Raw genomic sequence first — 14,016 nt, forward strand, 5'->3', positions numbered from 1 at the left:
AACTCAGGCCTTTTTGGAAAGAAGGTTCTTCTCTAGGGTTGGAATAGTATTCTGATTTGTCTTTCCGTGAGCAATTTGCTGGACTGTATCCAGTAGAATCAATAGCGTTGACCTGACGTTTAAAAGAGCAAGTATATATGTCATTTCCCCCCCTCAAGATTTTCATTGCAGTCTGTACTGCTATTGTCCTTTAACTGTTGGTAACATAGCAAAAGTTATAAGATGTCCAGAATGACTGAATTCAGTTGCTGCAAATTGGATTATATTTTTGGTCATGAATTTATCTGGAATTCCAAAGTTATCAGAGATATTATTCATTCGTACAACAGCACTGTGGCAGATAATGCCAGGCAAGGGAGTATCTCAATATACCTTTAATAGTAGTTAGTGTCTGCCAAATAATGTCCATCTCCCAATGGGTGTAATGATGAAAGATTTTGTTGTCACGATCTGTTTCTTCTAAAACAGTCACAAGATAATATTTTGGGTTTTTTTATGTCATTTCTAGTATTGTGCTATCTGCATGGCTTGTTCACAACTTGTGATTATACTTTTATTGCCTTTGTGAACAAGGTCTAAGATTCTAGATTCAGGTAGGTAGCCATGTTGGTCTGACGCAGTCAAAATAAATACAAAATTGTCCAGTAGCACCTTAGAGACCAACTAAGTTTATTCTGGATATAAGCTTTCGTGTGCATGCACACTTCTTTAGATACACAGTGCTATTCTCCTGCCAACCTAGCAATTCGAAAGCACATCAAAGTGCAAGTAGATAAATAAGTACCACTCCGGCAGGAAGATAAACAGCGTTTCTGTGCGCTGCTCTGGTTCGCCAGAAGTGGCTTAGTCATGCTGGCCACATGACCCGGAAGCTATACGCCGGCTCCCTCGGCCAGTAAAGCGAGATGAGTGCCGCAACTCCAGAGTCGTCAGCGACTGTACCTAACGGTCAGGGGTCCCTTTACCTTTAAGGTGCTACTGGACAAGTTCTAGGATTTCTTTCTTCATAGATTTTGGTACAATCAATACAGCTCCCATCTGTTATCAGCCTTTCCAATTTGCTTACTTGCCAGTGGTCAGCAAAGTACTTTCTAGTCATCTCTGAAACATTCCTAAGGTTTAGGTATTTAGACCATCTCAGTGTGATATACTAGAAGACCTCTTGACATTCCAAATCTCTGTGAATAGCAATCTGGATCTGACAAAGAAAAGCATACACAGTATGAATGTAAGTTTGACATCCCCCCTCTTAACTTGAAAGTGTACGCTTGAATTGTGGGACTTTGTGACAAGATGTCTGCCATGGCAAACACTGGATGGCTTTGTAGTGATACTTGGTCCAAATATTTTCATGTACGAAGGTCAAGTGTTTATGGTCTGTGAAGAGCTTGGAAGAACATAGTCTATATAGAGACGTGTGTGTGTGTGTGTGCCTGCACGCTAGTGATTTCTGCCTTCCATTTTTTAGTGGAAAAGCAATTGGCATGTTGTGGAAAAAAAGCAATGCAGGAAAGAAGTTACAAACTATATGCTGAAATTTGTTTGCAGTAGGAATCCAGCTACAATCAGTACAACTAAGGTTTGCTGCACTTACTCCTTTCAATGTGTTTTAATAATTGGTTTCTCCAAGATAGTACTTATTACCCACTTTCCCAGTATGTATTTATTTCACTTTTGCCAATAGTGGGCTATTATATCTCTACTAGACCAAAACATAAAATCATTGTATAAGTTCTGTATGGATTTAACATATTTACTGCATTATTTTGACACGACTATAGCTTTTACTTGCTTTATATGTTTATATGTGCTATGTTTTGTTATAGATTATCCTAATATTTTGTGCCGAGTTTTCTGTTTGCAACTTGGGGCTTCCTCAGTAAAGTGGGTTATAAGCAATACATAAAATAAAGTTTTTCTGCTTCAGTAAGAATTATGGAGCAGAATGCAACTGACATCAGTTTTGAACCATGCACCCCTCCTAGTAATGCACACAAAATAATTTTGAAAAATGAAAATGGTTGGAATGCAGTTACAAAAAAATTCATGGTGTATCCAGCTGACCACAATATAGAGCCCCCAGTATCAAGCTACTCTAGCAGTGATGGAAGTGCAGAAACAGTTTTTATCCTCTGCTGTTGAATCCTCTCAGTATCATCCAGCAGAGCTTTTCTGAATATTGTGAGATCTTTTGAAGTCTAGCCCAGGAGGAATTTGGTGCAACCCTTGGTAGAGTGCTGTTATATATTGGCAGTGTACTCTGAAGAGTGGCTGGGGAAACCATCTAGATGGGTGGGGTAATAATAATAATAATCATAAAATTATAAAGTTGCTCACAACCATCAGGATGCAGTGTTTAAACCCTAGATTTCCTAAATAAATTTCAGTTATTAGAGCCTGATTACGTATTTTTCGCTCTATAAGACGCACCAGACCACAAGATGCACCTAGTTTTTGGAGGAGGAAAACAAGAAAAAAATATTCTGAATCTCAGAAGCCAGAACAGCAAGAGGGATCGCTGCGCAGTGAAAGCAGCCATTCGTCTTCCTGTTCTGGCTTCTGTGATAGCTGCGCAGCCTGCATTCGCTCCGTAAGACACACACACATTTCCCTTTACTTTTTAGGAGGGAAAAAGTAAGTCTTATAAAGCAAAAAATACGGTATTTGGATAAGATGCTTGGTTGGGTTCAGCCAACCATATTTTTACTTAACCCTCGCCCATCATGGCTTATTAAATCTAACAGAGATGAGCTGACCTCCAGAGTGATTCCCCCAAATGCTGTATAGAGTCAAAATTTGGGGAGAGGACAAGAACACTATCAAAGGGCTAGAAACGGTGCATAATCAATTTCTTAGGAGATTATTCCCCTTTATGCACAGAAGCCGGGCAGACTTCTATCTCCTGTGTTGGTCTCTGAATACCATTTGCTGGGAATCACAAATGGGGAGAATTTTGTTGTACTCTTCTGCTTGTGAGCTTCCCATTGGCATCTAGCTGGTCACTAGTTGACACTAGTCACCATCTTCTTTTTAGACTAGTGTCTCCAAACATTCCTTCTTTTTCTCTTGGGCAAGTACTCTAAGGCTGAGGAGGTTACCACCTTGTAACACACATGCAATGAACTGCTCCTCTTTGTATATTATTTCTGTAGTAGAACACCCTCTGTGCAGTGAAAGTCTCTGCCTTGGAATACCATGTAGTTCTCCTCTGAAATTACTGTCGCATCATATCCTGAATCTGTTTTGGAATTAACATTTGACCCACAAATAATTACATTTATTCTTCCTGGAAGGTCAATGCCTTTACAATATATACTGCCTAAGAAAAAAATTGTCATCCATTTCTGTTGTCACCATTTGTACTACTGGGTATGACATATTATAGCACAGTGCTCTGTTTATGAACTCTTCCTGCATAGCGCTTGGCTGGACAAATTCTTCTAATGTTGTGATCTTTTTATTTCTTGGTAAGCTGTTTTAAAGGCTGAGCCTCTTTGCTACACGATGTACTTAAAGTAGCTGGGCTACTTTTCATGGGCTTTTCTTTTTTAATTCCTTTGCAAAGATAAAATTGAATTTGCCGTTTTCAAAATGTATATAGTGTTTTGTGGAGCAGACATTGACTCCTCCAAGTCTCTCTCAAGTTCTCTTTGCTCCCTGGTCTGGGTTTTGATTAACTCAGGTTGCCTTCACATCTCTATGACTTTGTGAAGTGTTAACTCTACCATCAGCTGCGTCCTTTCATAAAAAGGCCTTCCTCTAGAATTCTAGGGGTGGGGTTATGAGTTTGTTTTTGTTTTTATTTGAAGCTTTGCGTTCTCATTTTGTATTTTTTTATTGTGATCTTCACATAAATGGTGGTATGCAAATTTAATGATGATGGTGGTAATAATAATCTTGATGTGGGTATAATAAGATTGCCTGAAGAAGAAACAAACAATTAAAAAACCTGTGGATCATCCTATCAAAAGTATTTGCTGCAGGTTTAGTTAATAATGCAGATTCACTGGCCACTCTAACCCGAGACGGGTGGATCATTCCTGGAGCGCCAGGCAAGCTAATCAAGTAAATCGAGAATGAAGAACTTTCGGTCTCCTCCAGGTGTTGCTGAACTACATTTCCATTGGCCCTTGCAGGCATGGCAAGTGGTCAAGGATGGAGAGAGAGGTAGTTCAGTAACGTCTGGGGGGCCAAAGTTTCCCATCCTTGAAGTAAATCCCACTGCTAAGTCACGTATGGAAGCCTCGTGGTGCAATGGGTCAGTGCATCTGGCTGTTGACCAAAAGGTTAATGGCTTGAGGCCACCCAGGAATGGCTGTGGACAGGATCCCTGCATTGCAGGGGGTTGGACTAGATGACCCTTGGGATGCCTTCCAACTTTGAAATTCTGTGAATCTATGCAATTGCTTGGTCAAGTTGAGTGATCGGCTACCTAAAATATGGCAAGAAACCTAAGCCATTCTTAATCAAAAATAGCATGTTGGTTGGATGGTTGGTTGGTTGGTTGGTTGGTAGGTTGGTTTGTCTGTTTCTTTGTTTTGGAGTGGAAACAAAACCTTCCTTCCTGTGTATTTCCTAAAGGAAGATAAGATCATTTTAGATACAGACATTTTAGAGTCTGTTTGTGGTAGCTGATTGTGAAAGGGCCATTAGTACCTGGGTGAGAGCCCTTAGATGTCTACCTTTGAATCTTGACTACAAATGCATAAATAAAAGAGTAAATAATCCCCATTGTGAGTTGGCTGCAAATTCTAAATTTTGTTGGATAATTTCCTACTATTTTCCTGTGTGTGTTTTTGTGCGAGTATGATTCTTCCAATTATTTGGGAAGGAGAGAAGGAAAAAATATTGAGACATTTGCCATAACCAATTGAGCCATGTTTCCAATGATTACCTGTGATAATCCAATCCAACAATTAGTCATGATATTTTTCAAATGTTGGGCGCAACAGGGAAGGGGGGGGAGCAAAGTACTGTTTTCAACATGACAATCTACAGGTGGATTTTGCTCGCTCTCTTTTGTAAACAAGTTCTGTGTAAATTGTGAACTGCCCTCAAATTTCTAGATATGCCTATATCGTTTTAATATATGCCTTATTGCAGACTTTGAATAGCAGTGATGCAATAATGCTGCAGAATTACTTGTATTTTATTTATTCTTATTCTTATTGTCTGTCTTAGAAAGATTTCATGGCAAGTTAAGTCAGTAAAAAAGAGGAGACCAATTAAGCAGATTCAGTCTGTATTGTGCGTAAAGCAGATGCTTAATAAAATTAGGAATACAATTGAGGCTCTCTTCTGTATTACCTAAATTGTCAGTAATATATTCCTATGCAGGATGAATGCCTTTTTGTTGTGCGTTTTCTGAAGTTAAGGAAGCAAAGCAAATCATGATTAGCAGTGGCTGTTTGTTATATAAGGCTGCATAGAGTAATATGGCTTTGTGTTTGTGTGTGTCTCTGTGTGTGTCTTTTTCCTCTACAGGGCTTGCTCTCAGAAATCCTGCGAAAGGAAGAAGACCCCAAGACCGCATCACAATCTTTACTGGTAAACCTTCGGGCTATGCAGAATTTCCTGCAGCTGCCGGAAGCAGAAAGAGATCGAATATACCAGGATGAAAGGGAAAGAAGTTTGAATGCAGCTTCTGCGATGGGCCCCACACCTCTTATAAGCACACCGCCCAGCCGACCAACACAAGTAAACTATTTAAAAGTCTTTCTGATCTGCTTGATGCTAAATGATGTGCTGTGATGGTGTGTGCAAAAGAAAGGCAAGCTGTATAGTTGCTGTTTTTTCAGATACAGTAATGCAGCTGGAAGTTCTGATTGAGTTTTGTATATCAAAATTGCCAGAGCAGTGCAGCCTGCATTTCGTTTGCTTTTTTTAAAAAAGGAAGTCAGCAGTCTTAGTAAGTCCTCAGATGGATTGCAGAGATTTAGCCTTGTAGTGTGAAGTCAAGCAGGTACAAAATTATTATAGTTCTCTGAAGCTCCTAAAGGTTTGCACTAGCTCTGAAATAATGCTTAAAATCCTGAAGGGTGTTGCAGGCTCAGTTAATTCCATTTGATCAGTTATAGGCACAATGAGTGCCTGTATCTGGAGCCCTTCAAAGAACACAGTAATGTGTGAAGGGGAGGTACATCTTTGAATGGAAAGCAATAACAGATCTTCAGCCATTAATTACTAATTATGGATGTCTCTTTTAGCAATAGGCATAGCTATATATATATATATATATATATATATATATATATAATCTATAATTTCACTGACATTATTTAAGCAGATTCTTCAATAGTTCTCGAAACCCAGTCAAAGATAAATTGAACTAAAGTTTCTGAATTAGAGGCTGCCTGGACCCTCATGACTTCTTGCTGCTGAGAAGGCATTTGTCTTCAAATACACTGCTCACAATTTCTAATTTCAGAGGATTTCTTTCTGTGAGAGTATCACTTAATTAAGATCATTTAAACACCTTTGAAATCTAAATGCTTGGCTGTTCACTATATAGAAAATAGTTCTAATTGACCTTTGTGCCAAGTCTTATTTTAATGACACACGTGAAATGGCCAAAATATGAAATACAACCTTCCATCCTTGAGAAATAACCATGGAGAGGACAGTTAATGGAAACACTAACATTTAAATATAAATATGCTTCCAGGCGCCACTGTAATAATGGAGTAGTAAACTTTGTCCTGATAAAAAGCCATTCTGAATGAGAGCAACTGCATTTATTATACCTCTTGTGCCATTTGAAGAACTGAACTGAAAAGTAGTTTGTTTTGCCTGGAATGAAGTACTTTATGAATTTTAATGTACAATGTCATATTAAAAGCTAAACCAGGATTAAAAAAGATTTTTGTTCCTAAACTAAAACAGTACTTATGGGAATATGTATATAAAAGGGTTGGGTTTTTTGTTTCATTTTCACATGGGAAAAAATATGAGAAAGCCCATATTTGTGAAAAGCTGTTAAATTACCTGTTTGGGTAAATTTGGGCTTCGTTCAAGAAATATGAATGACTCCAAAATTTCCTGTTTTTATTGTCAGCCAAGATAGATAGAATTGCTAGGAGATGTGTCTTTTCTAAATATTTTTTAAAGAGCTGCTAGGAATGGAAATTATATTTTCTTACGACAGATGAGAATAAAGGCTCATGGCAGTTTCATAGAAATGTTCGCAAAGTTTTGTCACCATTACAAATAACTGCATAGTTGATGCCTAGTTGTATTAAATTTTTTAGGTGTAAGATTTTAGTAGGCATTTGTTTCAAATTTTGTGAAGTGCCTTAATGCACTGATGATGCTGTATAAATAACAACTCTTCTTATGGGATTTGGTGGTGCACCAATTTAACATAGTGAAGGTTTTATGTCCTTTTGCTTCCACTTTCTTCCTTAGCTCTGTCTTGAGTTCATTCCTTACTCTAACACTAAATTATTATTTTTCAGAAAACATAATATTATAAAAACTTTTTTTAATATATATATATAGAGAGAGAGAGAGAGAGAGAAAGTATCACACACATTAAATTGTGACTGATGCTTTCAATAGAAGTTCTGGAGGGGGGAAAGCCTTTGTAGATAGCCTCTGAAAGGTTAATTAGCAATACGTAGTGCTCAGCAGAGCACAACAGACTAATCATCCATGATATTCTTAATGGTTCAAGAGAAACTGTTAGAAAGGAAGGGAAATGTTTTTGAAGCTGATCTGCTATGCAAGAGTTTGGAGAAATGAAACAACCCTTTTCTAGTAACCTATAACCCAAGTTCATAAAGGTATGCCAAGCAGTCTATAAAGTAATTTGTCCTCATCTCTCGTCGTCATTCCCCTCCAAGTTTTCAAAGAGTCTTCTAATCTTTGTTCACTATTATATTTATACCCAGTTAAAAGAATCCCATGCTCTTGACATTATTTGGATGAAGCATGTTAGAAAATGTAGTTTCGATAAAAGGCTGTGTCTGACTTGCTGGGTAACCTTCCTACGAAGAACTGATCAATGAGACAGGAATGACCCTAGAGCAGTGATGACCAAACTTGGCCCTCCAGCTGTTTTTGGACTACCACTTCCACCATCCCTAGCTAACAGGACCAGTGGTCAGGGATGATGGGAATTGTAGTCCCAAAACAGCTGGAGGACCAAGTTTGGCCATCACTGCCCTAGAAGAAAAAGAGCATACACATTTGCTCGTGTTTCGTCTGGGTGCCTGGAGTTGCTAGGTTTGCCCAGCAGCGAAGAGCAGAAACTTTCACCTTGCTTGTCTGGGAGGGCTTCAGTTGATGGTGCATCTTAACAGATTTCTGCAGCCTCTCCCATCAACTGCTGAAACCAGAGGCGTGGATTATTTGGTCAGCTCCATGAAATGTTGCCTTGCATTATGAATGCAGCCCCTGCCTGCCCCACAATGATTTCTAGTCAAGAACATGAACCAGCTGGCCATTGCAGGAGTTTGGACTAGATGGGGGTACCTCCCAATTCTATGATTCTATAAATCAAGAAAACCTGTTGTTGTTGTTTACATATCAAGGTGTTTACATATACCCCCCTCCATTTTTTCCTCACAACAACCCTGTCAGGCAGATTAGGTTGAGAAACTGAGACTGGCCCTAGGTCACCCACTTTCTCAATGAAAAGGAAAGGCGCTTTGCATGCGCTCAGGAACCTTTACTAGGTTCAAGCTTGCTAGCTGAAATAATTATTTCATTGACTTTATTCAAAAGTGGGCTGCTGGAAGGGTCTTGGGGGAGTGCTAATGGTTCCAGGCGCTGGCAACCCACACTACACGAGTAGTGTGTTGTTACAGCTGTAGTGCCACTCAGTTGGGCATCCTTTGAAATTTGACGTTCATATCTTATTTTCCAGGTAAAAACTACAGCTATTGCAACAGAAAGGAATGGAAAACCAGAAAACAATACTATGAACATTAATGCTTCCATTTATGATGAGATTCAGCAGGAAATGAAGAGAGCTAAAGTGTCTCAAGCATTATTTGCAAAGGTTGCAGCAACTAAAAGCCAGGTAAGGGCCTTATCAGGCCTCAGTGAGCTACATTTGCTTTTCCAACATTTGTTCCAATATGGAGTTAATTTGGCCTGCATTTAGAGGGGGAAACAGAATGCTATATGGACATGTTGGGTAACAGTTAAAATTTGCAATATCTTAAACGTGCTTAGCTTTCTTTGAATGTTGCCTTGTCTGTTGTAAAATTTGATGTTTTTCCTAGTAATATGAGGGAAAGCTACTATCCTAATGGCCAGAGATACACAACTCAAACCACACTGAAGGTCCAAATTATATACTGCTACATTGATCATCATAAATAGTCTAAATAGTCTATTTTCATTTAACTTATTAATTTTAACTCTTATCTTCCCCCCTCTCTTTCCCCCATAGTTTTCTCTACCATTATATTCATAATCATTATTATTACACCACTGTTGACCTCTGCAAACCTCTGTTAGCCCTTCCTCTTTTTCAATCCTTAACATATTATCTCCCTGTACAACTACTGGTTTGAATCACCCTCTCCTCTTATCTTTGTATCTCTTATGTATACAGTGTCTACCCAAAACTATGTCAATATTACCAGGTGGTCTAAGGTTGAGGCATCTATCATTTGCATAGAAATACTAAATTCTTGCTCCTCTCTAATTCTGTGTGTACCTTTCCCTATGCTACCTTATTTTTTAATTTATTTTTTATTGGTTCTCATTCGGTTCAGTGTATCATTTTTTGCCTTCTTGCCTTATTCTGCTGGCACAGATCGTTTAGAGTCTGTTCTGTCCCAAACCAGAGCCTTTCTCAGCATCTCCTGCTACTGCCCCAGAAACCATTTTAAATGCTGTTGTACAAGCTTTTCAGTTTTAAGTACCAGTAGTTGGGTGACAGTATAATACAAGTGTTACCTATAGAATATCCAATGGTTTAATATGAACACTCTTTTTTTAATGACATTGAATAGAAAGTCAGTGTGCAGAGTGAAGGTAATTTCCTGCTGGAAACAGAAATGGCATGTTTGATTTTTTTTCTCCACATAGCTATCATGCTCAGTTCTTGTATGTTCACTGAAGATAGTGGTACATTATTGTTAGCAGATCTTGAAACACATGACCAAAATTAGATTATATGCATGAAAATATGTGAAAACAGGGCAGTTAAATACAAAGTTGATTTGAGTGGTAGATTATCCTTAGCCATGATATCAGCTTCTTAAAACTACCCAAAGGGTGTGTGTGTGTCACTTATAGCTTGAGTAATATAATATAAGTTCTCTGTATTAGGGGTGTATTTTGGACTCTGTTGTTGCAGTTTGTTTTGTTATTTAAGCTTCAACTTTGGAAATATTTGCAGTTGGGAGTCGCTCCATCTTTCATTATATAGAAAAGATGTTTCTTTTTAAAGTTATATGCTGTAAGGAATACTTAAAAGGATATTTTGGAAATGTTATATCAAAATGATTAAACTCAAGCTGTGGACTGTAAAAAATTATAGCTTTACAGGCCACATGCCTGCCTACCCTTCAATCACTGTCAAAGTGATAATTTCTGCAATAATATGTTTCTTTTATTGTGGGATTCTAAACACCAAGTGCTGTTTAAACATTAAATGGAATTGTTTATGTTAGCTCTATACTCACTGTGTCATACACCAGGCCACTATAATCTCTCATGGAATGTAAAAATTCTGTCATGAATCATGGCTTGTGTATTGGAAATTACTGTAATTTTGATTGGAAATTACAGGGCTCTTGAAATGTTTCTAATTATGATAGAATGTTAACCGCGACTTCAAACCTGTGTGCTTCTTTAGATGTCTTTTATTTTCATGCAAAGGTTATGCATTAAGATGAAACATCCATTGTCAGCACCTGACCGTGTTACCCATCCTTAGACTTTTCCAGTTTTCCTTGGATATTGTAGCCATAAACTCACTTGGTTGCTAGTGTAGTTGATACCAAGATTTTATCCCTACCCCTGAATTCTAACTGCATTGCAAAGTCCACATAGGACACATCTTATAATTTAATTTTAAATCTAGTATGTCTTTTGTTTTGAGTATAGACCAGAGGGAATATCGGTAATCTTAGGAAACAGGAAGTTTACATATAGTTGGAAATAATTGATCTATCAATAACAGTATTAGGTGATACATTATTGAGAGCACCTCTAATCTTATTTGAAAGCACATTCTGCAGTGTACATCCTTCCAGTTATTATTGACCTAAGAATATTAGTACATATACTTACGCACTTTTTAAAAAATAGTTTGCTGAATATTACAGAGCACTTTGATCAAGAGGCACCATTACTAACAGTCCATTTTAATTATTCTACTGGTTTTAGTTTTAAACTGAAAAGTGTGGAATTACTGGCTTTTAATTTCCAGACATTGTGGTCTGGGATTCCTAATATCACCAGTTAGTGTTCGCATCTTGCTTTTTTTTAATAGTGTTATTTGCTCAGCATGGTTCAGCTGTGGAATAGGACTTTTGAGACTGCAATCCTATACACTGCAATGCTGTAATAGGTCTTACTGGTCTTACTTTTGAATAGTTATGCGAGTTTCCCAACAGTAAAAGGCAATTGGTCAGTTCTCTAGTGGAAGCTGCTGCTCAAGAAAGGCAATTAAGAAAGTCCAGGAGTATGCAATAATCTTAGACAAGTGCATCTCAGAACAGCACCCATTGTCTTTCGACCCTTGTCGTGGCCTTCCAAAATGGTTAAATACCATTCACTTCCAAAATGGTTACATACCATTCATTCCCTACTGAATTTTGGGATGCTGAAAATTGCATTGTGGAAAACAAACGTGCCAATCACCTTAATGCAATCACCATTTAAACAAATGGCTGCTGCTACTGCAGTACAGTCTTCTGGGTAGTAAGAAGCTGACATGGAAAGGCGGCGCACAATTTAGAAATTAATAACTTATTAACAGGGCAAGCTGTTTGAGAGTGGAACAGGCCACCTTCATTACAGGTTTTTTAGCACAGGTCAATGGCCACTTATCGTGTGATGTAGTACTGGATTTCCTACATCAGCAAGGAGTCAGACTAGGTCCATCCAAGTCTGTGATATCCTGTCGAGAACAAGGATAACGCATAACTAATTATATTTGTACTATACAAATATATAGAACGAAGTCTTTTCTTTCACTGTCACAACTGCATTATTTATTTTCACATGTAAAATAGGCAGTTGTCATTTGGGTGCTCTCAGACTTCTTCACTGTACAGTGTGACATGAAGACTCCCCCCCCCTTTTTTTTTTTGCTAGGGTGTTTCCCCCCTCCTTGTGATGTTAAAGGGGACCTAAGTATGTAAGAAGAAATCTTGGCAGCGCTTGTGGTTTAGGGAAGCCCAATGCAGAGTTTCGCTTTTACAGTGTGGTAGCGCCTAGAAACAGCTGCTGCTTGGTCATTTGAATAGCACAATATATGGCCCTGCCATTTTGCACAAAACGGATCCCCTTATTACTTAGTTAATATCACGATGGCATTGCTTAAATTGCACTGGTATTTATTTTCTGGTATGAATGTTTGATAGTATTTTTATGTTTCCATAAAGAACTATTCATCTGGCACATCATATTGGATAATCATGAAAAAAAATTAGATTGGCTATCATAGCTTTGATCCATTTGTTGCATTGCAGTAACATTCCTCCTTACATTAGTTTAGCACCAAATGCTATATTCAGAATATGCATTGTTAATTAAAAAAAATTATCCTGAGTATCTAAGACAGATTGGGTTTTTTAAAAATAGTATATTCTGATATTATTAAAATATCAGGAGGAAAGGGGCAGGATATAAATTCAACAAATAAATAAATAAAAGATTTCTGCAGCTATAGCAGTGAAACTGCAAAAAACCAAATGGGCCCAATCCAGGTTAAGCATTTTTTTCTTACTGATTTAATGGTTAAGTATGTGCTTGGATTTCCCTGATTTGAACTAAAGGGTCAAGTTTAACAAACTTGATCGTGACCAATATATATTTCCTAAATATGCTTATCTGGTTGATACAATAAATTATGAAGCCATCCCCTAAATACATTATCCTTTAGAGAACTATTTCTGCTACCGAAATGTAAATAAGTCACAATACATGTAAGCACTTTAAGCATACTTGCATTCTGCCCTGCTCAACAGTAATTCACTGGATTGTATTAAGCTGTTATAAAACTTCACTTTGCATGGAACATTCCTATGTAGAACAGAGTGCTCACTTCAGTGTGATTTGATTCAGTTCTTGGCCCTTGTTGGAAACATTTGTTTTTCTAATGTATATAGTACTACATGTACTTTCAGTAATCTGATGTAGCTAGAGATAATGCTGGCCCACTCCTTTGCTGCATGTTACAGTATATTGCCTAACTTCCGGCCCTTCTATCTTTATCATTCCAGTTGTTCAGTCACTTACACCAGCTGAAATTAATAGGCTCCCATAGCTTGGTAGCAAACTACATGTGCTTGGCTGCTCTATGAGCATTTTAATTTACGGTAGGAAAGCTGTGCACAAACATATTATGTAATTATACACTCCTTCTCAACTTGCATTTTACAAAGGAAATTGTGGTTTTGAACATATTTCCTACACTTTCTTGCTTTCTTTTTCACTCTCTCATGCACACTTCTAAAACTCAGGCCATGTCTTCTCCTAGCTCTTCTACTCTCCTTGTGTGATTTCATCTCTTTTTGGACCACAGCTGTCTGGAATTTACATCCTTACTCCTGCTTTTCTGTTGCCTCTGGTTTGCATTTGTTGGCGGTGGGGGGTTGTTCACGACATTATTGGTTGTTCTGCTCTTGTAATGTTCCTCACATGCTTATGGACCCGGCCACTAGTTCAACAGGCATTGTGGTGGGGCTGCTTGTAAAGCAGTTAACTGAGCAGAACTGCTAAGTGTTCGCTTCAAACTGCAGATACCCTAATTTGCCCAGACAGGCATGTATTGCAACTAGGCTATTATGTTTCCGATACATAAGTGACTTGTTTCAGTATTTTAGTTAT

The 14,016-nt window shown here is 38.0% G+C and overlaps 1 protein-coding gene across 33 annotated transcripts in view; it reads left to right on the forward strand.

Moving 5' to 3' along the window:
* SATB1 (SATB homeobox 1) overlaps positions 1 to 14,016 on the forward strand; it is a 114,883-nt gene that overhangs the window by 67,987 nt on the left and 32,880 nt on the right. For 17 of the 33 annotated variants that reach the window (XM_083404817.1, XM_083404801.1, XM_083404811.1 and 14 more), the window contains 2 exons: positions 5,485 to 5,697; positions 8,867 to 9,022. In XM_083404817.1, coding sequence (XP_083260943.1) covers positions 5,485 to 5,697; positions 8,867 to 9,022 — 369 coding nt within the window. Of the gene's footprint in view, positions 1 to 1,468; positions 1,580 to 5,484; positions 5,698 to 8,866; positions 9,023 to 14,016 lie in introns of all 33 variants that reach the window. The other 16 variants (XM_083404818.1, XM_083404798.1, XM_083404812.1 and 13 more) reach the window with 1 other exon arrangement.

Source organism: Podarcis tiliguerta, assembly GCF_965153285.1.
Source record: "Podarcis tiliguerta genome assembly, chromosome: 12".
NCBI classification, from domain to species: Eukaryota; Metazoa; Chordata; class Lepidosauria; order Squamata; family Lacertidae; genus Podarcis; species Podarcis tiliguerta.